Source organism: Myxine glutinosa, chromosome 1 (assembly GCF_964187855.1).
Source record: "Myxine glutinosa chromosome 1, kmMyxGlut1.1, whole genome shotgun sequence".
NCBI classification, from domain to species: Eukaryota; Metazoa; Chordata; class Myxini; order Myxiniformes; family Myxinidae; genus Myxine; species Myxine glutinosa.
Window position 1 is genome coordinate 296012595 of NC_136261.1, and position 23638 is coordinate 296036232.

General features: G+C 45.3%; 1 protein-coding gene across 1 annotated transcript in view; it reads right to left on the reverse strand.

Moving 5' to 3' along the window:
• The window catches only part of LOC137413343 (coatomer subunit gamma-2-like), a 71478-nt gene extending 47925 nt beyond the window's left edge, over positions 1–23553 (reverse strand). Inside the window, exons 1-6 of the mRNA XM_068098735.2 lie at positions 23396–23553; positions 23190–23242; positions 22831–22911; positions 19864–19935; positions 17028–17107; positions 3271–3346 (exon numbers count right to left, since the gene is read on the reverse strand). Of these exons, the coding sequence (XP_067954836.1) occupies positions 3271–3346; positions 17028–17107; positions 19864–19935; positions 22831–22911; positions 23190–23242; positions 23396–23429 (396 nt within the window). The 5' untranslated portion in view covers positions 23430–23553. The remainder of the gene's footprint in view (positions 1–3270; positions 3347–17027; positions 17108–19863; positions 19936–22830; positions 22912–23189; positions 23243–23395) is intronic.
• Between the last annotated feature and the right edge of the window lie 85 nt (positions 23554–23638).

Genomic DNA, 23638 nt, shown 5'->3' on the forward strand with positions numbered 1-23638 from the left:
CACAGAGTGGAACAGGTCGTCACAGTATCCTGTACGTTGTTAAACAAGGAAATGAGGAGGCCATTTGCCCAATCAATGCTGTGTTGCACTCTCAAGATACTCTGCTACAGCTGTAAACAGAAATCCTCTTGATGTTTCAATAAAGTTTAACTAATCCGATTTGGAACAGGTGACCCAACTTGTATGTACAGTCATGTGAAAAAGTAAGTACACCCCATGTAAAGTTTTGACTTTTTCAACATATTTCAACATACAGCTATTTGATCTTCATTTCAACAATATTGATAGATAAAGGAGATATAATATAACAAATATCATGAAACATTTACATTGTGTAGTCCATTGTATAATTTAAATAAACATAAATGCAAATTTCGCATGTGGAAAAAGTAAGTACACCCCTACATTTATCACTACTTCAAATACCTAAAATTGGAATCAGGTGCGCCAGCTCAGGTGCAAATGATTAGAACATCGTTAGAGAGGATCTTGGAGGAACCTGTCTTATTTAAACCTCAGACATTTCGTTTGGTTTGCTCTTTGTTGTTGAAGTGTGCGGCGTCACCATACCCGGATCAAAAGAGCGCTCTGAGGCCTTCAGAAAGAAGGTTATGGATGCCCACGAGTCTGGGAAGGGATTTAAGAAGATCTCCAAACAATTTGAAATCAATCATTTGACTGTCCGGAATATCATCTACAAGTGGAGAATATTCCAAACAACTGCCAACTTGTTCAGGCCAGGCCGCCCCAGCAAGTTCAGCCCGAGAGCAGACAGCAAGATGCTGAAAGAAGTCTCTAAGAACCCCAGAATGTCATCATGGGACCTACAGGTAGCTCTTGCCACTGTTGATGTCAAAGTGCATGAGTCCACCATTAGAAAGAGGCTGCACAAATTTGATCTACATGGGAGGTGTGCCAGGAGGAAACCTTTGCTGGCCAGAAAGAACATCAGGGCAAGACTAAAGTTTGCCAATGAACACCTAGGTAAAGACCAGCACTTCTGGAACAATGTGCTCTGGACAGATGAGTCAAAGGTAGAGCTATTTGGCCACAGTACCAGAAGACATGTTTGGCGAAAACCAAACAGCATTTGACCACAAGAACCTGATACCAACTGTAAAGTGTTACGTGCTCCTCCCCATCCCCCTGGTCACGGTGTACCTCCGAGCCCCGAGAGGAGTCATGGCAGAAAAATGTGTTATTCTGTATGTCAAAGATCAATGGTGAAGCCACACCAATTGTTACCCACAAACAAATATTGTATTACGATCACACAAGAATAACAGTACAACAATAATAGTAATCAAAAGTACAATCATTATATATCCTATGATGGTACCATCAGGTTCGTACAATATAACGCACTGTGCTCCAAGTGAGCAAAAAGAAGAAGATTCCCAATGTCGCTAATCCCGGCTTCAAGCCAAAGTTGATTCCGGCTTCAAGCCAAAGTCGATCCGCTCCAGCGATCGTCAGATCAATGTCCAATCGAGACCAGAATCCCGTTGGGTTGGTAGTTACAGTCCTGCTGCCAAAGCTGCGCAAAAGCACCCTCCAGGCGACTGGGAAATCACAAGGCGCCCTCCAGGCGACTGGGAAATCTCACCCTCGGGTATGGACGTTTCACGGCTCACAGTCGGCGAACCGCAAAACAACCTTCCAAAGCCACGTTGCACACACACACAACCAGATAAACGTCTGAATGCGGTGAAAACGGCTGAAGCGAAGCAAAGACCTTGCGCGATACGCAAAGCGCACGAGTCAAAATGGCTGACGGCCCGTTCTCGAGGCGCAACGGCGCGACGATGATTCTCCTCGGAATCCACCGCCAAAAACCTGACACGCAGGTTAATCTGTCACAGCGATAACAACTCTGTCGCAGGAATCCCTTTCCTGGGAAACCCAAAGTTCACTCGTGACTCTTGCTCGCAACGTTCGCTCCAGACCGCAAAGCAACTATGCTTCTTCTCCGACTCACACGCTCCGCCTTCTTTTTCTCCTCTTCCTCTTCTTCGTCGTCTGGTTCCCGATCCGGTTTCCTGTTTCTTTTAAAACATTAACTTTTTTACCTTCTGGAAATAGTAATCCCTATTTCCCTCAAACGACAACAATAATTAATAGTACATGGAATCAAAAATGTTTACAGTGGATGAAAACCACAACAACAGAAGTGACGAATCCGTAACAAAAGCATGGTGGTGGAAATATTATGGTTTGGGGCAGCTTTGCTGCATCAGGGCCTGGGCAGCTCACCATCATATAATCCACTATGAATTCTTCATTGTACAAGAGGGTGCTTGAGGATAATGTGAGGCCATCTGTCGGAAAGTTGAAGCTCAACCGAAGGTGGACCTTGCAACATGACAATGACCCTAAACATACCAGTAAATCCACCAAAGAATGACTGAAAAGAAAGAAATGGAGGGTTCTGGAATGGCCAAGTCAAAGCCTGGATCTAAATCCCATCGAGATGTTGTGGGGGGATTTGAAACAAGCTGTGCATGCAAGAAACCCCTCAAACATCGCACAGCTGAAAGAATTCTGCATGGAGTGGGCAAAAATTTCTCCCAGTCGATGTCAGAGACTGGTAGACAGTTATAAGAAACGCCTACTTGAGGTTGTTTCTGCCAAAGGGGGCAATACCACCTATTAGAGCCAAGGGTGTACTTACTTTTTACACATGCGAAATTTGCATTTATGTTTATTTAAATTATACAATGGACTACAAAATGTAAATGTTTCATGATATTTGTTATATTATATCACCTTTATCTGTCAATATTGTTGAAATGAAGATCAAATAGCTGTATGTTAAAATATGTTGAAAAAGTCAAAACTTTACATGGGGTGTACTTACTTTTTCATGTGACTGCGTATTTATATTTGATGTTAACGCATATATTCCATCCACCGTTTTCCATTCCCAGTCACTTTGTTATTGTGCTTCATCTTGTTCACTCTTTGTGTCCACTTCCCCTCTACCTCCGTATACTCGCTCGTTCTTCCTCTCACCAATTATTCCTGCAGGTTTCCTCATGTTATTTCCCTCTATCCTGCTGTTGGTGTTTTTCTCTGCTGTGCTCTAGATCTTCAACTGGGCTCCAGCTCTTTCATGAGCCTTCACTTTGTATATAAAAAAACAAAAAAGGTTGTAACAAGACAATAACAGAAGGTTGTTTTTTTTTTTAAAGAAAGAGGTGGAAAAGACCTGAAGGAAAGAGTGCTGGAGCTGGGCTCAGTCAAGAGGTGTTACGGTGTCAAAATACTCACATCCGTGATCTTGCAAAGTGCACGGATGGCTGGACCTCGATAGGGATCTTCCTTTCCAGTCATGTCGTTGGTAAGGCTACAAGAAAGATGAATGGAAAGAAATGGATGGGTTGGAAACATAGAAGGCAAACAGCATCCACATCTTACCTTAAAAGCATAAATATGAGAAGTAAAACACTTCACACAAATGTACATGTGCAATACGAAGTTTGGAACCCAAAAGAAAATTGCAACAGTATGTTGTTGGTTTTTGCAAGTGGTAGAAAACTATTTGCAGTTGAGCAAAATATTTTTCCAACTCACCGGTCAATTGTAAACATCTACAGTCACGTGAAAAAGTAAGTACACGCCATGTAAAGTTTTGACTTTTTCAACATATTTCAACATACAGCTATTTGATCTTCATTTCAACAATATTGATAGATAAAGGTGATATAATATAACAAATATCATGAAACATTTACAATTTGGAATCCATTGTATAATTTAAATAAACATAAATGCAAATTTCGCATGTGGAAAAAGCAAGTACACCCCCACATTTATCACTCCTTCAAATACCTAAAATTAGAATCAGGTGCACCAACTCAGGTGCAAATGATTAGAACATCGTTAGAGAGGATCTTGGAGGAACCTGTCTTATTTAAACCTCAGACATTTCGTTTGGTTTGCTCTTTGTTGTTGAAGTGTGCGGCGTCACAATGCCTAGATCAAAAGAGCTCTCTGAGGCCTTCAGAAAGAAAATTATATAGATGCCTACGAGTCTGGGAAGGGATTTTAAAAGATCTCCAAACAATTTGAAATCAATCATTCGACTGTCCGGAAGATCATCTACAAGTGGAGAAGATTCCAAACAACTGCCAACTTGTTCAGGCAAGGCCGCCCCAGCAAGTTCAGCCCGAGAGCAGACCGCAAGATGCTAGAAGAAGTCTCGAAGAACCCCAGAATGTCATCACGGGACCTACAGGTAGCTCTTGCCACTGTTGATGTCAACGTGCACGAGTCTACCATTAGAAAGAGGCTGCACAAATTTGATCTACATGGGAGGTGTGCCAGGAGGAAACCTTTGCTGTCCAGAAAGAACATCAGGGCAAGACAAAAGTTTGCCAATGAAAACCGAGGCAAAGACCAGCACTTCTGGAACAATGTGTTCTGGACAGATGAGTCAAAGGTAGAGCTATTTGGCCACAGTACCAGAAGACATGTTTGGCGAAAACCAAATACAGCATTTGACCACAAGAACCTGATACCAGGTTCCAGGTCCTGAGAACCTGATAAAAACCCTGGTGTTGGGCTAGCGGCTAGGGTGCCGGCTTAGGATCCTAGGATCCTGGGTTCGAATCCCGGTCGATCGCTGAATTAACGCCAGGGGGGTTGACTCAGCCTGTCATCCTTCCGAGGTCGGCAAATTGAGTACCAGTTCACTGGTAATTCCCTGTTTGTCGTTAAAGGCGGCAAAAAGGGTTGGCGTCAGGAAGGGCGTCCAGCCGTAAAACATTGCTTCAAAAAGGGGACCAAAAAACAACAACAACCACGGTTCCAGAAAAAGGCCAACCCCCGCTTGCGGGGGAAAATGGCCTCTAAAGGTGGCTATATATATATTAACCTGATACCAACTGTGAAGCATGGTGGTGGAAATATTATGGTTCGGGGCAGCTTTGCTGCATCAGGGCCTGTGCATCTCACCATCATCGAATCCACTATGAATTCTTCATTGTACCAGAGGGTGCTTGAGGATAATGTGAGGCCATCCGTCGGAGTGTTGAAGCTCAACCGAAGGTAGACCTTGCAACATGACAATGACCCTAAACATACCAGTAAATCCACCAAGGAATGGCTGAAAAGAAAGAAATGGGGGGTTCTGGAATGGCCAAGTCAAAGCCCGGATCTAAATCCCATCGAGATGTTGTGGGGGGATTTGAAATGAGCTGTGCATGCAAGAAACCCCTCAAACATTGCACAGCTGAAAGAAGTCTGCATGGAGGAGTGGGCAAAAATTTCTCCCAGTCGATGTCAAAGACTGGTAGACAGTTACAAGAAATGCCTACTTGAGGTTGTTTCTGCCAAAGGGGGCAATACCACCTGTTAGAGCCAAGGGTGTACTTACTTTTTCCACATGCGAAATTTGCAATTATGTTTATTTAAATTATACAATGGACTACAAAATGTAAATGTTTCATGATATTTGTTATATTATATCACCTTTATCTATTAATATTGTTGAAATGAGGATCAAATAGCTGTATGTTGAAATATGTTGAAAAAGTCAAAATTTTACGTGTGGTGTACTTACTTTTTCACGTGACTGTATATATAGACACAAACCCAAAGAGTATTGAGGAAAATAAAAAGTTATAATTCATATTACTGATAAAAACTGAAGTTATAAAACCATTCATGCAAAACCACCTCCAGATAGGCCAAGTTGATACAGTTATGGCATCCGTCAGAGGAGGGGGAGTGGGGTGGGGACAGAGGGTGGAGGGTAGGTAAATAAGACCAATTTTGGAGGCATAACAATGGAATAGTCGTCTCCGTGAGGCCTAGTGTTTGTCTGTCAGCAGACCAGAAAGAACAAATATATTTACCAACTAAAAGTTGATAATAGTCAGGGGGCCAGGAGCTGAACCTGGAAAGTGGTTCCAAAGTTTTTTTTCTCAGTGTTTTCATGTTATATAGGTATTGTACTCTATGAAACTGCATGATGGCATTCTCCCATCATTGAGCATTTTCATATAACGGGTTTTATACAAATGCGGCTATCAGGATGCAAAACACTGGTTTTAGGAGGGTGGGGAAAATAGAAATACCCTTATATCTTTACAAGCATTCAAGCTCGGGTCTTGATTTTTTGCATATGGGTGTATCTTGACCATATCTATTCGTGGGTTAAAGGTCGAAGTCATAGGTCAAGGTCAAAGGTCAAATATCTGGGTCAAACGTGTACAGCACAGCATTGTTTATACACTGATATATTTCTCATTATACTGAACCTGAATCCATTGTTATAACGTCTAATGTCTTGTTATAAGGTCTCATGAGCTCAATACTGAATGAAGAAATGCTAGACTGCATAATATTTATTGAGTTCTTTATGATTTTATGTTCAAAGATTGGATCAAATCTGGTTACGTAAATGATCTGTATATGGTGTACCTATTCATAGGTTACTAAACCACCAAAATTGTACATATTCTGTATTTGGTTTTAAAATCTTTCTTATATCATAAACATCATCAATCATCAGTGTTATTGTAATCATCACCATCTTCCCCTTCATCACTTGTTTCATCATCACTATCAGGTGATATAGTATTCCCTCTGTTGTGACATACTGATGCTGCGTCCTGTTGCTGACAGGCACAGAAGACTGAGCAAGTCATTCCTGCTTTGTTGCATCCACATCGAATACTTTCACATGGTGTGTCACTGGAGCAGCCACAATTGATGATCTTTTGGATGTACTCGGGGACCAGTTGACTTCCTGCAGGAACTGTAGTTGGGCAGAGCATATCCCCATCTTTGCTCCATCCATACTCTAACGGGTCTAACTTCTGAGACTCAGACCTCAAGGCATTCTTCCACAAGAAAGTTTGTAGGTGTGCTCTTTTCAGATTTTCCTGGAAAGCAGCATCAGTTGGTGGGAGTGAACAGAGTTTTGGCATTGTGCTGCTCCCCTTGCCTATTCTGGTCTTCCACACCTTTGCTCTAGCCTCACAGAGAGTATGGCAGCTTTTCTGACCGTAAGTAGCAACAGCGAATTGAGTTGCCTGTTTCACTACTTCAGGCCAGGGGGCCTCAATTTCTCCAAGAAGACTCAGTGAGTATTGTTTTATAGTGTTCAACATCTTCTTCTTCCCAATGCCAAAGCATCCTGCTACAGTATCACATCCAGATAAGGAGTGTCCTGCAAGCAGGTTTGTAATACAACAACAACAACAACATGCATTTTAAATGCCATTTTCCCTACTAGAGTGGGGGTTAGTCTTGCGGTCCCCATGACAATCTTCTCCATTTTGCCCTATTTTCTGCATCTCTCCTTGTTAACCCCCTTGCCGGCATTTCTTCTTCCACCATCTTTAGCCAAGTCTTTCTCGGTCTTCCCCGTCCTCTACTTCCTTCTACATTCATTTCCATCACTTTTCTCAACCAGTCACTTTCATCCTTCCTCAACACATGACCAAACCATCTCAACCTGTTCCTCTTCACAGCATCAATCACAGGCTCTATTCCCATCATCTTTCGCAATTCATCATTTGTCTTCCTCTCTCTCAACGATATAGTGTTCAACATCTTCTTCTTCCCGATGCCAAAGCATCCTGCTACAGTATCACATCCAGATAAGGAGTGTCCTGCAAGCAGGTTTGTAATGAGGTCTGCATATTGGGCAGCGGTTGCCTTGACGTCTATGACACTTCTTCCATGTATAGGAGATTGCATTATAATTGGGATGTCAAGATTCTGCTCCAGATAGTGGTGCAACAGAAGGGCCCACACATCTGTATCATCAGCCACCACAGCTACACCGGATGCCTCCTCTAAAGCTGCCATGAATGCCTGCTGCACTATAATATCGTTGCGGATATGGGATTTGGCCTCCATCCATATCCGCTTGTAAATATTCCCCTATTTCCCCAATACTCCCCAACTATCCCCAATCCCCCATTCCCTAGTCCCATTGTCTGTAAACAACACTCTGTAGAACCGACCTTCCCCTTTTTCCCCCATTAAATGTCGTGCCCAGGTTCACCGCATCTCACGTAGACAACTATAGGACATCTTGCTAGTTATTCTTAGTCTATGTCAGTTAAGGACTCGTTTCCATTAATTCTGACTCTTCGTTGCACCAGAATGTGATTGTATGGCACCAGTAGTAAGTTTAGGACCTCCCAATACCTCCCCACAATCTCATCTCCGCATCCTCCCATCATCTCATGAAACAACAACACCAACAACAACAACAACAGCGGCGCGGGGAGTGCGCGTCCTCACTCCGGCTTGGTTAGCCGCCATTGACCATGTGCTCCGACGGGGTTACCACACAGGGGCTGACTGTCAGCTCCTCGTCAAGGGCGGAGCCCGGTAACCCCCCGCACCCAATAAGAAGCGGCGGACCAATTCCATCTGGGGCGGAGCTAACGAGCCGAGGGCGTGTCACTCCCCGCTGGACAAGCGCAGGAAGACGGAGGTGACGTCAGATGCGCCTCAGCTACGAAGGAGAAAGGATGTCACCTCCAAGCGCGACGATACCTCCCGCATCTCTGGACCGGACCGGGTCGATTCTGCCCCTGAGCCAAGGTGCACCTTGAGCCATCGACTACCTGCCCTCCCCTGCCATCAATCCCTGTCCGGAATCCCTGTCAGTCTTGTCCCGTTTATCTGTGGTCTGTCGGGGCTAAGATAAGACCGTGTTTAAGTGCCCACCTTTCTGTGCTGTACCTCTTGTCCGTGTAATCTAAACGTTCTGCAAACCCATATTATATCCTCCTCCGGAGGTCTTGAGAACTGTACCCCTGGTGTCGTGTCATTTAACCCAGCCGTTGTGTCCTTTCCTTCATTGATCTAGCGTAGCGCGATTCGGCCAACGTTCGAGTATAATCGGGTAACTTGTGCGAACACGGCGGCCATTCCGCTCGGCCCAGCATAACATCTTAATAAGTCGTGTCCGCAACAATTGGTTGTCAGGAGTTGGATTCGGACCTGGGACTAAATTTGTTAGGCCCAAATTTTGGAACACCAATTGTACTATTAGAGTAACAATTGGTGTCGGGAAGTGGGATCGGTCCCGGAGCGCGTTTCACGCGCTCGAAATTATAACGGCGAAATTTGATTTTGTTTTACGAAAATAAAAACCCGAATTTTGAAAGTCGCGCTATGGCAAATCAAGACGGCTGGGTTCCGGTAGAGGAGAGTGAGGCAGGGTCAATCCAGGACCAAAATGAGGGACATGAGGGGAGCGAAGCAGTGAGGGTAGCAGGTTCGCAAAATAGCGTCGTCGCGCACGAGGTTACGGGCGCGCAAAATGGCGCCTCGCACATGGCCACGGTGCCCACGCCCGCGACCGTAGTAGCGCCGCTGGTAGATTTGGACCTTTTTTTCATACAAATGAAGGCCCTTATGGCCCAGAATAGCGAGAAAATGAGGGAGGAAATGAGGGCTCAGAGTGAGCAAATGGGGGTAATGGGAAACCAAATGGGGGTAATGGGAAACCAAATGGGGGTAATGGGGAACCGGATGGTAGCTCAGGGTGAGCGATTGGAGGGCCAAATGGGGGTAATGAGGGACGAAGCGAGGGGTACCGGTGAGGGATTAGACAAGAAATTAGAGGGGTTAGACAATGGGATAGAAGGGGTGAAACATGGGTTAATGGGGGTGGAAAATAGAATGGCTGCCCAGGAGAATCAGATAGAGGGAGTGAAAAATGGGTTAGAGGGGTTAGAAAACAGGATGGAAGGCAAATTGAGGGACATGAGGGACCAAGCGGAAAGGGAAGTTAAACAAATGGGGCAGCAGATAGAGGGGGTCAGAATGGGGGTCGAAACTAAACTGGATGCTCACAGGGAGGAAATGGAGCAGATGAGGGTGGCATCTGGGCAGGAGATGCAAGTGATGGGAGAAGAGATCAGAAGAGGTGTGAGTGAGGAGGTCGGAGGAGTGCGCGAGGAGGTGAGGCACTGTAAGGAGCACATGGAGAAGGAGGTGAGAAAGGGGACTGTAAAGTTACAAGGGGGCATAGAGGACCTGACGCAGGAGGTGGAACAGCTGACGGAGGGACAAAAAGGACTAACGGAGCAGGTTCAAAGGAACACTGCGGTATTAGGAGGGTTAAAAGCGACACAGAAAGAACTAAAAGATGACTTGATAGCGACGAAGAGGGAATGTCAGATGGTACGTGAGGGACTGACAACGAGGTTGGACGAGGTGACAGAGGTAATGGAGACGAAGGACCGGCAGGTGAGGACGCACATGGAAACGGTCAAGGTAGCCTTAGAGGACGAGCTTGAGGAGACGTACCGGGAAATAGAAGAGGTGAAGCAGAAATTAGAAGAAGTGGAAGAAGGGGTGAGCGAAATTAAGAAGCGACGGAGAGGGGATAAGAAAGAGATAAAAGAGGAGGTAAAATAATTGGTCCAAAGTCTGTGTTTGGATCGTGATGATGTGCTCATTAACCGGATGAGGGATTCGCAGGTGATGGAGGAGAAGCGAAGAGGAAGAGGACCCGGTGTAAGTGGTGACCAATATGGTCGTGCGTATGATGCGCCAGGGGATTTAATGAGCTTGGGGGTCGAGATGGACCCGGGTGTTCGTGAGAGGCCGTTGGTGAAGTGTGCGACAGGTCTGGTGAGCGAAAAAGGAGGTGTGCGAGAAAGTCCGACTCTGGGGTGTGTGAGGAAAAAGTGCGTGCCAAGGAGTGAAGGTGCTGGCGAGAGTGAGTCGGTCGTAGCGCGTGTGCGAGGGAGCACATGGAAGCGCGGTGTGGTAAGTGTTACAGAGGGTGTGACGGGAGAGTGTGCGCAAGAGTGTGCGCGAGAAAGGTGTGTGACGGACAGGTGCATGGGGAAAGAGTGCGCTGTCAAAAGTAAGGAAGAGTGTCCACCTGTGGTGAGTGTTACAGAGGATGTAACGGGAGAGTGTGCGCGAGAAAGGTGTGTAACGGACGGGTGCATGAGGAAAGAGTGTGCTGTCGAGAGTAAGGGTGAGTGCGCTGTCAAGAGTGGAGGTGAGAGTAGTGAAAGTGACACGGAGCGTGAGTTGGTTATGACAGGTGAGCGGGGATGTACACCTGGAATGGAAGGATGCACACCTGGAATGGTAGAGCGTGAGTGGGAATGCACGCTGGAATTGGTAGTGAGGCACGTGGTTGGGTGTGCGAGTGAGAGCACACCTGTGATTGTCACAGAGGAGGTGACCGAGGAGGGGGCGCGAAGAGGTGTGTTGGTGAGGTGTGCGAGCGACGAATGTGTGCCAAGGTGTTCGGTGGTCAGGTGTGTGACCAAGGTAGGGAGTGGAATGAGTGTACCTGGGTGTGTTAGAGAAGGTACGACGAGGAGCATGGAAACGGCTGGATGTATGAGCACGAAAGGGGTAGCGTATGCTTGTAAGCATCCAGGTGAAGCATCGACGGTAACCGGGTTAGAGGTTAGAACGACTTATAGCCGAATCGGGCCCTCGGTGCGCGTCGGGCAGCTTCGCGTGCCGCGAGGACCAGCGGGGATCCGAACCACGGCGGGTTCGAAAGGACCGCCGTACGCAATCCACGCTGTGCCTCGCTTGGAACGGCCGCGTCCATGCTCCACTAGGCGGAGCGGGCAGCCCGATAGAAAGGGTCGTCATGGCGACCACTTTTTGTTGAGGCATTCCGGCAGGTCGAGATCGGGACATTGGATGGCTCCACGCCGAGATGGTGCGTGGGATCTCGGCCCGGGTAAGCCCCCGTCCCTGCCCCGAATGCGGGACGCATCCAGCCGCTGGCACAGAACAACCCGCATTCATGGCTTGGCTGTACGCAGCCGAGCTTTAGAAGTAAATTGGCGCACCGAGAGGCATTAGTAAGTAGACTGTAATGACGAGGATAGTGTTTTGGCCCCGAAATTAGAAAAAAAACAAAATTTGATGATTGGCAAAGGATTGGCAGTAATGATTGGCAGATGATGAGTAGTGATTGGCAAATTTTTGATTTGTTGAAATTTGATGTGCAAAATTGGTAGTGGGAGATGCCCGATGTGGTGGGATGGCAACTCTGTCATCCCTCACAAACGTGGGGCAAATGCGCAATAGCTTATGGGGTGTATGGCAGTGAAAACTAGCCCGGGTGGGTTAGGATATTGATAGGGATCTAGCGAAGATGACATTAGGTAACGTTAAGCTTAGTTAGTGACTGATACCTGTAGTGGGGCCGCAGGTAGATTAGTGTGGATGATAATGACGTGGGAGCGCAATAGTTTAAAGGGACGACTGGGAAGCGCAAGTTTCAGAAGGGAGTAGTTAGCTGAGATGATGCCGTGTGTGTGAGAATTGAACAGGTGTGATTGCACAGGTGTGCAACTGGACAGGTGTGTGGAGCAGTGTATGAGTAGTGAGTGTGTGGATCAGCGCGAATGCGCTTGGGGAGAGAAGGGTGCAGGTGGCACCAGGTGTGAGAGCACAGGTGTGCAAGTACAGGTGTGTGGAATATATGGAGCAGAGAATGAGTGGTGTGGAGAGAGTTGGAGTAAGTGGTACGGAGTGGTGTGCATGGTGCGAAGGTGTGAATGGGGGAAGAGTGGACCCCCATCACGGATACCCGGGGCGGGTAGTGTAAGTGTTAGGTAGAGGGTATAGGTAAATTGTGGTTGGATATTGGCATTTGTGGTGCGGTTGCAGAATGGTATTGTGGATGGGTGCATTAGTGTTGTGGAAATGGCTGGGCGTGTAGCCTGTTAGTGTGTGTAGTTGGTTGGGCACTCCACCACTGTGAGGATGTCGGCCAGGTGAGGCCGCAGGTGGGCTCTGGGAGCCGTTAGTGTCAGTGGGGCCCGAGGATCCGGAGGACGGACCCGGGTAGCCCAGTGCCAGAGAGGGCACCGAGTGGGGAGAGCGCCAGAGGGCCTTCCCCAGGTAGTTAGGTTAGGGTAAGGAGCAGGTAAGCTCGGAGGCAACTGCAGTGGTGGAGGTGTGCAGGTGGGTAGACCTGCTGGGAGAGCTACACGTCGCAGCCCAGAAATTGTGCGAGGCACCGGGAGATGAATCGGGGGAGTGAGACCCCAAATTGAGAGGCACCACAGTTTGGTCAATGGGAATTGGTTTTTAGAACCCATAGTGTAAGAGGGCCAATGGTTTGGCAGGAGAAAGACCCCGGGTAATGTAAAGTTGTTAAAGTCATTTAGGAAATAGTTAGGATTGATGAACCTGTCGCACCATACGCAGCCACTTACCTGTGGTGATGATGATGACTCCACACCTGTGTTTTCTTTGTTCTGTTGCGGGAAATGAGAATTGCTGTGTGGATTGGTGAGACGCATCACGACGTGGATGAGACATTGGGGTGATTCCATCTCTCCCTCCTTAGGAGGGACTGATGATGAATTGGTGCTGGCAAATTATGATGTTGAGTTGAAAATGGCAAATTTGATTGGTTAGGAGGGAGAGAAGACGAATTTGGTTTATGGGAGGAACGGGGAAGACAGTAGGGACGTTTGTTGATTTGTAAAGTAGATGTTTATGGGTAGTGTTGTGTTTTGTGGATACAGTAAGGGGTAAGGGAGGGGCAATGTAGGTTACCTGGTGGGGGGGGGGGGCATACGGTAGGAACGTACCTGTCTCACCTGGTTCCCATGTGCCCCCAGTGTGCATCATCTTGTATTGCGTGCACTTTTGCGCCCTTACCACCTTACTTACTTGTCTCTTCTTTTGTCTCCCACCTCCGAGGATCTGGCTTTGGGGCAGAGAGAGAGGAGAGAGAGATGCTGGCTCCGCAGTTGTGGGCCTGTACTTTCGCTGCTTGCTGCCTGGATCGATACACCATATGGACCGCAATTTTTGTGGCCACCCACCATGGACCGCAGTTCTTTTGCGGGCAAGCACCACCCATGGATGGACCTATGGGTCAACGTGGCACCTATGCCATACAGGTGAACCACTAATAGTTGGCCCCCTGACACCACAATACAGAAATGGACGCGTTTGGCGCCTTTCTTTATTTTTAAAGAAGCAAGAAGGCCAAGTGCACCACATGAAGGCAAGACCAGCGGCAGAACATCGGCCGGCTGCGACACCACCGGTGACTATCGAACACTTTATTGGTGCACCGGATGGTGCTGACTGTGTTATGGGGTGGTGCTTTTGGTGCTTGGATGGGGTGCTCTGCACATTATTAAAGGCCCTAAGGCCACAGAGCACTCGTGGGTTGGTGTATCGATGCTGGCATGCGTGCTCTCTCTATGCATAACATCTGCATGTGTTCCTCCAAAAACAGGTCCTGGATCGTAGTGTAAATATCAGTGTAGTCTTGTGTAAATAATGCTCCCTACCGGCTGTATGTTTAGTTTGAGAATTCTTTCCGCGATTCGGTTATCCTGTGGGTGTGTTTCTGTGAGGAGAAGGGTGCAACGTCGCAGGGGGACATATTTACTCATTTGTGAACATCTGTAAAACTGTCGCACTCAGGGTAGAGTTAATAGTAGAGGGAACTACATCTGAGTGCCACACTAAAGTAGGTAAAAATTTATCGGGTCGGGACGCCCCGAGGTAGAGAAGGGTGCAATGTTGCGGATATGGGATTTGGCCTCCATCCATATCCGCTTGTAAATATTCCCCTATTTCCCCAATACTCCCCAACTATCCCCAATCCCCCATTCCCTAGTCCCATTGTCTGTAAACAACACTCTGTAGAACCGACCTTCCCCTTTTTCCCCCATTAAATGTCGTGCCCAGGTTCACCGCATCTCACGTAGACAACTATAGGACATCTTGCTAGTTATTCTTAGTCTATGTCAGTTAAGGACTCGTTTCCATTAATTCTGACTCTTCGTTGCACCAGAATGTGATTGTATGGCACCAGTAGTAAGTTTAGGACCTCCCAATACCTCCCCACAATCTCATCTCCGCATCCTCCCATCATCTCATGAAACAACAACACCAACAACAACAACAACAACAGCGGCGCGGGGAGTGCGCGTCCTCACTCCGGCTTGGTTAGCCGCCATTGACCATGTGCTCCGACGGGGTTACCACACAGGGGCTGACTGTCAGCTCCTCGTCAAGGGCGGAGCCCGGTAACCCCCCGCACCCAATAAGAAGCGGCGGACCGATTCCATCTGGGGCGGAGCTAACGAGCCGAGGGCGTGTCACTCCCCGCTGGACAAGCGCAGGAAGACGGAGGTGACGTCAGATGCGCCTCAGCTACGAAGGAGAAAGGACGTCACCTCCAAGCGCGACGATACCTCCCGCATCTCTGGACCGGACCGGGTCGATTCTGCCCCTGAGCCAAGGTGCACCTTGAGCCATCGACTACCTGCCCTCCCCTGCCATCAATCCCTGTGTGAGTCAGTCTTGTCCCGTTTATCTGTGGTCTGTCGGGGCTAAGATAAGACCGTGTTTAAGTACCCACCTTTCTGTGCTGTACCTCTTGTCCGTGTAATCTAAACGTTCTGCAAACCCATATTATATCCTCCTCCGGAGGTCTTGAGAACTGTACCCCTGGTGTCGTGTCATTTAACCCAGCCGTTGTGTCCTTTCCTTCATTGATCTAGCGTAGCGCGATTCGGCCAACGTTCGAGTATAATCGGGTAACTTGTGCGAACACGGCGGCCATTCCGCTCGGCCCAGCATAACATCTTAATAAGTCGTGTCCGCAACAATATTGTCAGCTTCCTCATGACTGGTATACAGATCTCGTCTTTCTATGACAATGCCCTTGCTAATCTCGATAGTTTCCTCCTGTCCTGTTATCAAAAGTGTGTGCTCCTGTGTATGGTTCTGAACAAAGTCTTCATCTCTTTGCAAGTCCTCGCATATCAGTTTGATGAGCTGCTTCTTATTGCCTATAACAGTCAATACTGCTTTCTGTGCGAGGATTGGTGTTGAGGGTGTCACCTGATACACCCTGCCAGTACCCCTGGCTAATCGTGTTGAATCTTTGGTGCTGAATTCATTGTATCTATCAAAGACTAGACAGACATCACATTTGGAGAGCTTCTCTGCTATTTTGTGCTTGAAGGCATCAATGTAAGTCTGCACATTTCCAACAGCAGGCCAACCAGGTATCCAGATAAGGGCACACCCATCAATGACAGTGACTTCTATTTCTTCATGGGCTACTCTTGATGACACCTCAATTTTCATATCTCTTTTCAAGATGGATTTAGATGTGGATATCCGCATATCACCAGAGTCTGCAAAGAGAGCCGTTGGCAGTGGAGCCAATTCATGGGACATCAGATGGTCAATGTCTATATCCCTATTACTGGCCTGCAGACATATGACACGACTGTCATGAGACCTTATAACAAGACATTAGACGTTATAACAATGGATACAGGTTCAGCATAATGAGAAATATATCACAGTGTATAAACAATGCTGAGTTGTACACGTTTGACACAGATATTTGACCTTTTACCTTGACCTATGACTGACCTTTGACCCACGATTAGGTATGGTCAAGATACACCCATATGCAAAAAATCAAGACCCGAGCTTGAATGCTTGTAAAGATATAAGGGTGTTTCTATTTTCCCACCCCCCTAAAACCAGTGTTTTATGTCCCGATAGCCTCAATTGTATAAAGCCTGTTATATGAAAATGCTCAATGATGGGAGAATGCCATCACGCAGTTTCATAGAGTACAATACCTATATAACATGAAAACACTGAGAAAAAAACTTTGGAACCACTTTCCAGGTCAGGCCAAAATATGCATTTGACCCCCTGACTATCAGGGCAAGTTTACTGATGTGGAAAACCAGGTGCAGCTATGGCTTTTTGAAGAAAAAAAAAATCAAAAAAAAAAACCCCTTTCGTTTTTGCTCTCACAAAGAGCTGGCGCTCAGAGCATTAGACTCGCTTTGTTTCCCTTGGCAGTCAACATACTCTTCTCGGCATTCAGTTGACCAAATCCGTTGTTGGGAGGCAGAAACCTTTCAATTGTCAGAAATTTGGCATGTCTGATAAAAGCGACTTCCTTGAGATTTTTAAGGTACAACATATTACTGCAGCTATTAGCAAATGGCCTCTGGGAGCAATATAAGTGTCTTTAACATAAAGCTGAAAAGTAATACCTGCTGGTCACAATGATGACATCGTCAGCAATTGTAGACATCTCTTTGATGGTCAGGTAGCACATCCGACGCAGCGTAGGCTAGTTGAGGGTTGCACAGATACCAAAAATGACAATAATCATCATTATTATTGCAGAAGACTCAATACCAGTCTCCCAATTGTCCATCATAATTTTTATTCACTATTGTCAACACGTAATTAAAGTCAAAATAATAAACCAGGTTAAGCATGGGTAATCAATTTGTTACAATTTTGATTAACAGGAGTAAGATGACCATAAATTGTAAGAATGAGATGAAGACGTAACAAAGGTAAAACAAGTGAATCCTCTTGGATTGCGCTGAGGTTCGGGCATGGAATTTCGAGCCTCGATCATGGTTCGAGCCTCGATCTTGTATACAAAAATAATAATAATAATAATAAGAACCTTGGGCCGAATCTCGCGCTTCACCAGTGCGCGTGCGCGAATTTACGTCACGTCGGCAGCGAGAAGGGGTTCCCCAACACGAACCAATCAGGAACTGCCACGTCACACTTATATGATCTCAGAATTCCTGTGACAGGAATTCGCGTTACACTGGCTGGAAGTCATTCGCTAGAGGCGCTTCCTCAGCGCTAATAAAATACAAACAGGAAATGAAAAATTGAGAAGCTAGCAAGAAGACACAATAAAAATGAACATATCCTATAAATTACAAGAATGCTGGAATGGAAAATATAAAAGCCTGAAAAGAATGTTATGATGATAACTAATAATACTACTACTTATTTTATGGCCCCAATTATTCAAACCTCATTGTGGGGTTGGCCGGGAAATGTTTTTGGCCCAAATTATTCACGTACCGGCTGGCAAGGTTGACAGATGGCGCTTGACAGATGGTGGCAGGAATCTGTAATTTGGTCATGATGGCAGCGATAACTCGCCGACTCTTCACAAAAAGACAACGTGGGATCTTTAACGTCCACAAACGTCCAGTTCCAGCAAACGGGAAACCCAGCTTAACGTCCATCCGAGGGACGACAGACGCACTGATGCCTCACCCTGTGTGCAAGACACCAGGATGACAGGTTAATGAGGTTATAGCTGGGTCGAGATTCAAACCCAGGTTAGACAGCTTCTTTTTTATTTTGGAATGAGAAGTTGAGGATTGTGGAGGTAAAACAAAGAATGGATCAAGACAGAACAGAATGAAAATAACACAGACAAGAGGTGGGAGCAGAGCATAATGTGCAGGCAAAGGTACTCCTGGGGGAAAAATGGAGTTATTGACATAGTTCATCTTTTCTTTATGGCATCCCTGTTTTTCTCGATGTAAACTGCTCAAAGGCGAGTGTAGAAACATCTAGTCTAATCTGAGAGATTACCAGAAAAGAGACAACAATTCTAACTCCAGTTAAGGTCTGGAAAAGGATGATAAAAGGGAAAATGACCTTTGACCTGTTCTGTCTAAAATTTAATCCGTTAATCTTTGTCCATACATTTGTCAAGTATTGTTGGAATCTCTTGAGTGGTTCATAAATTATTGCAATTGAAGGGTACTTGACCTTTTGAACCCAAATCGGTTCATATTTCTAGATTACAATCCATAGGTATGCCAAGTTTTGTCAAAATCCCTTCAAAGGTTCACAAGTTATTGTGGTAACAAAAATCTATCACATTAGGATGACAGATGGGCCAACCCAATGGCAAAACAAACAACACAACAACATGCATTTTAAGGCCATTTTCCCTGCAAGAGTGGGGGTTAGCCTTGCGGTCCTCGACAATCTTCTCCATTTTGCCCTATTTTCTGCATCTCTCCTTGTTAACCCCTTTGCCCGCATTTATTCTTCCACCGTCTTTAGCCAAGTCTTTCTCGGTCTTCCCCGTCCTCTACTTCCTTCTACATTCATTTCCATCACTCTTCTCAACCAGTCACTTTCATCCTTCCTCAACACATGACCAAACCATCTCAACCTGTTCCTCTTCACAGCATCAATCACAGGCTCTATTCCCATCATCTTTCGCAATTCATAATTTGTCTTCCTCTCTCTCAGCGACACTCCGCACATCCACCGAACCATTCGCATTTTCACCCTTTCCAGCCTTCGTTGCTGCTCTACATTCATGACCCATGTCTCGCTCCCATAAATCAGAACACTTCTCACACGTGCAGCATACACCTTTCCCTTCAGCTTCAACGACACTCCCCTCCTCATCAGCACGCCACTCAGTTCCCGAAACTTCTTCCATGCACATGTCACACTAGCAACCGTTGCCGAGTCTGATCCACCTTCTCCATTCAGCATGTCTCGGAGATAGCAAAATGTTTTCACACCTTCCAGCTTCACGCCATCTCCAAGATCCAACTCAACATTTCCTCCATCTGCAGCTCCCTCTGTGCACACCTTACATTTGAATGTAGCTGCCACACTGGTTAATGACCCTCTCAGACCACTACATTTTTGATGAACCCACTCAGCGCACATTGCACATTGAATGGAGTTCACTCCGACACCCTTCCTGCACACAGCACATGGCCACTTCCCAATGCAACCCAATGGACAACCCAAAAACATAATGTCACCGGCACTTTCGGTATAAAAACTGACTTTATAGAAATTAAAGAAATACCTCAAGTTAGTTGTGCTTTTGTACTTCTCACACTATAGTTCCAGAAATTGACAATTATTGTTTCCTGAACTACAAACTGTTCTTTGGCAAAATGTAAAATAAAAATTATTTACCAAGAAAAACTAAAGAAAGGAAGTTTCATGAGAATCAAATAATGGAGAGGTAATGAAGGACAGGTAAATGTTCACCAACAATCTAACAGGATCTGCCTGAACACGTACATCATTCGACTGGAAGAGCTTGGTCATGGCGAAAAAGGCTCCAGTTGCCTCAGCTCTTCCCAAATGTTCTCCCTGTCGCACAATAACACCAAAGCAACAACCAAATTGATCATATTAGTGTATTCCTCAAATGAAATGTGAAAGACGACATATTCAGGTGGTGACGAGATGAACAAAAAAACAAAAAAAAAAACACCACCTTTAGAGGCCATTTTTCCCTGCAAAGCGGGGGTTGGCCTTTTTCGGGCACCGTGGTTGTTGTTGTTTTTGTTGGTCCCCTTTTTGAAGCAATGTTTTATGGCCGGATGCCCTTCCTGCCGCCAACCCTTTTTGTCGCCTTTTACGACAAACAGGGAATTACCAGTGAACTGGTACTCAATTAGCCGACCTCGGAGGATGACAGGCTGAGTCAACCCCCCTGGCGTTAATTCAGCGATCGACCGGGATTCAAACCCAGGATCCTGGGATCCTAAGCTGGCACCCTAACCGCTAAGCCAACACCAGGCTTCTACACCTGGTCACGAGATGAACAATTGGAACATGATTCATTTTAATTCTTTCAAACCACATCATAAAACATAAATCGAGAAACATCAAAAATAGCATTTCTACACCTTGTCTACTTTAATATCAATCGGTCATAAAGATCGCACCCGTGTCCGAAAAAAGCGGTTCAGTTTGACATTTTTAATGCGAAATAGGCTAAGCCTAGAAATGAACGAAACCCATTAGAATTACCTTTGAGAAGCCTCTAGAATTACACCTTAGAATCCTTTAGAATTAAACACGTTGGGTTATAAAGGTTCTCTTTCTTCATTTTTGACGGACGGATGGAAGGAAGAACATAGCCAAATATTGAAGCGGCTTCACCACTTTAAGAGATTTTTAAAAATTTTTTTATCGAATCCGTATCCAAAAGAGGCGGTTCAGTTTGACATTTTTAATATGAAACAAGCAAAGCCGAGAAATGAACGAAACCCATTAGAACCTTTTAGAATTAAACACAGTTAGAAAGGTTCTTCTTCGATTTTTATGGACAAATGGCCAGATGGAAGGACATAGCCAAATATTGAAGTGGCTTCAACAAACACACAACACACACACACACACACACACACACACACACACACACACACACACACACACACACACACACACACACACACACACACACACACACACACACGGCTCGCTGCGCTCGCCTCACCACGCGTCGTTACAGAGGAACGGGCTTGTTTTAGCTAAGGTTAATGACTGTACCTGAGTGGCTGTATTGTCATGATTTACACCAATCATAATACAAACAATTATTTTGCACAAATTTATTTGTAATGTTTGTGATATTACATTTTTATAAACAATTTAGGTTGAAGATTTAGGTTGAAAAAAAAAACAATTAAAAAAAGAACCCCTCAGCACATACGGGAGGCGTTCGGTGCAGACTGGAAGTTTGGGACGATTAAACCTCACCACCACGTAATTAAAAACACCTCACCACCACGTAATTAAAAACACCTCACCACCACGTAATTAAAAACACCTCATCACCATGTAATTAAAAACACCTCACCACCACGTAATTAAAAACACCTCACCACCACGTACCGTAACTAAAAACATCTCACCACCACGTAATTCAAAACACCTCACCACCACGTAATTCAAAACACCTCACCACCACGTAATTAAAAACACCTCACCACCACGTAATTAAAAACACCTCACCACCACGTAATTAAAAACACCTCACCACCACGTAATTAAAAACACCTCACCACCACGTAATTAAAAACACCTCACCACCACATAATTAAAAACACCTCACCACCAAGTAATTCAAAACGCCTCACCACCAAGTAATTCAAAACACCTCACCACCAAGTGATTCAAAACACTTCACCACCAAGTAATTCAAAACACCTCACCACCAAGTAATTCAAAACACCTCACCACCAAGTAATTCAAAACACCTCACCACCAAGTAATTCAAAACACCTCACCACCAAGTAATTCAAAACACCTCACCCCCATGTAATTCAAAACACCTCACCACCACATAATTCAAAACACCTCACCACCACGTAATTCAAAACACCTCACCACCACACTATTCAAAACACCTCACCACCACGTAATTTAAAACACCTCACCACCATGTAATTTAAAACACCTCACCACCACGTAATTTAAAACACCTCACCACCACGTAATTTAAAACACCCTACAGCCGCGTTATTAAAAACACTTCACAACAACGGAAACAAAAGTTTGAGGGAGTACTTCAGTGACAACAGACACTGCCCACATATGTAGACGTATAGATGGATGACTGCACCTGAGTTGCTGTGTTGTCATGGTTTACACCAATCATTATACAAACAATTATTCTGCAGAAATGTATTTGTAATATACGTGATATTACATTTTATAAAAAATAGAAGTTGAAGATTCAAGTCGAATTTTTTTTTTTTTCAAAAAATATTTGCAAAATAAAAATAAAAATTTCAACATTAAAATAAAAAAATACCCTTAGGACATACACACGGGAGAGATAGGTGCATACCAGAGGATTGGTACGATTTCACAAAGGTTTGAGGGAGTAGTCCAGTGACAAGACAAGACAGACAGTGCACAGATATATATGTATATGTATATGTATATATAAATATATATTCGCAGGGTGCAAATCCCTGGTTGCCCCTTGACAGTGGAGGGATGCCAGACAGGTAGGTCCCTCCGAGGGACGGCACACATCGATGCCCTGCCTCCCATGGCCATGCGAATCACCAAGCTACACAGCTCAGAGGTGAGTGCTCTAGACATAGAAATACGAACCCTGGCAAAAATAAAAAGATTCACACGAACAGAAAAAGGTACAAATGAGTGAATGAATAAGAATAGAGACAAATGACCCCCGAGAGAACTGCGTGGTGACAACATTCCAAGTGCGCCTCCAGCATGACGTACCCGGTTAATGAGGTAAAGCACTTTAGTGAGGATGTGCAAACATTTCCTCGGATTGATCGGCGTCTCGTTGAAGAGGCGAGTCTGGAAAAAAGTTTCAATGTTAGCTTTGGGAAACTAAAAAAAAAAAAAAAAAACTTTCAGTCAAAACTTAATTTGTAAAGAGGCTTTACTCAAGCACAATTCTGTGCACAATTTTTAAACTTCAATTGCGTCATTCATGTTGAATTATAATTTGAAATATATCATCAACATTCCAAACTATTAGTATTATAACGTCCTCTTCTTCACCGCACTTTCCTCAGAGAGACTGCATCTCGTAAGGAAAGAACATTATTAATCATTATGAAGGACAAGCTTACCTCCTGCAAGACTGTACTTTTCTCCATTGCATGGAAGGGATTCGAACCTGCAGCTGGAAAAGAAAAATCAATTTTGATTATTGGGTCTCTGACGTGGACCATTCAATGTCAGGGCAGAGATACAAAACAAATGGGCCGGAAATGAATCAGGAATACCGCTTCAGTCAAATCATTATCTTCAACTTCATAGGAGTAAGCATAATTACCAGATTCCTCGTCTTTCTTATCAAATTTCTTCATCGTGTCGTCTACTCACGAAGAAACCTCAACTGACAAGGCCACAACGCTTGCGTGGCCACAACAACGTCACCACTCCCAGCAAGCCCCAGGTTTTCTGACGTCACCGCGCTCTGACTAAAATTACGGGAAGACGTCATTACGTATTTTACGTAACTCAGTCATTCCCATGATCGCTTTTCTTTCAAGATTATGGGTCAACGTTCAAATTT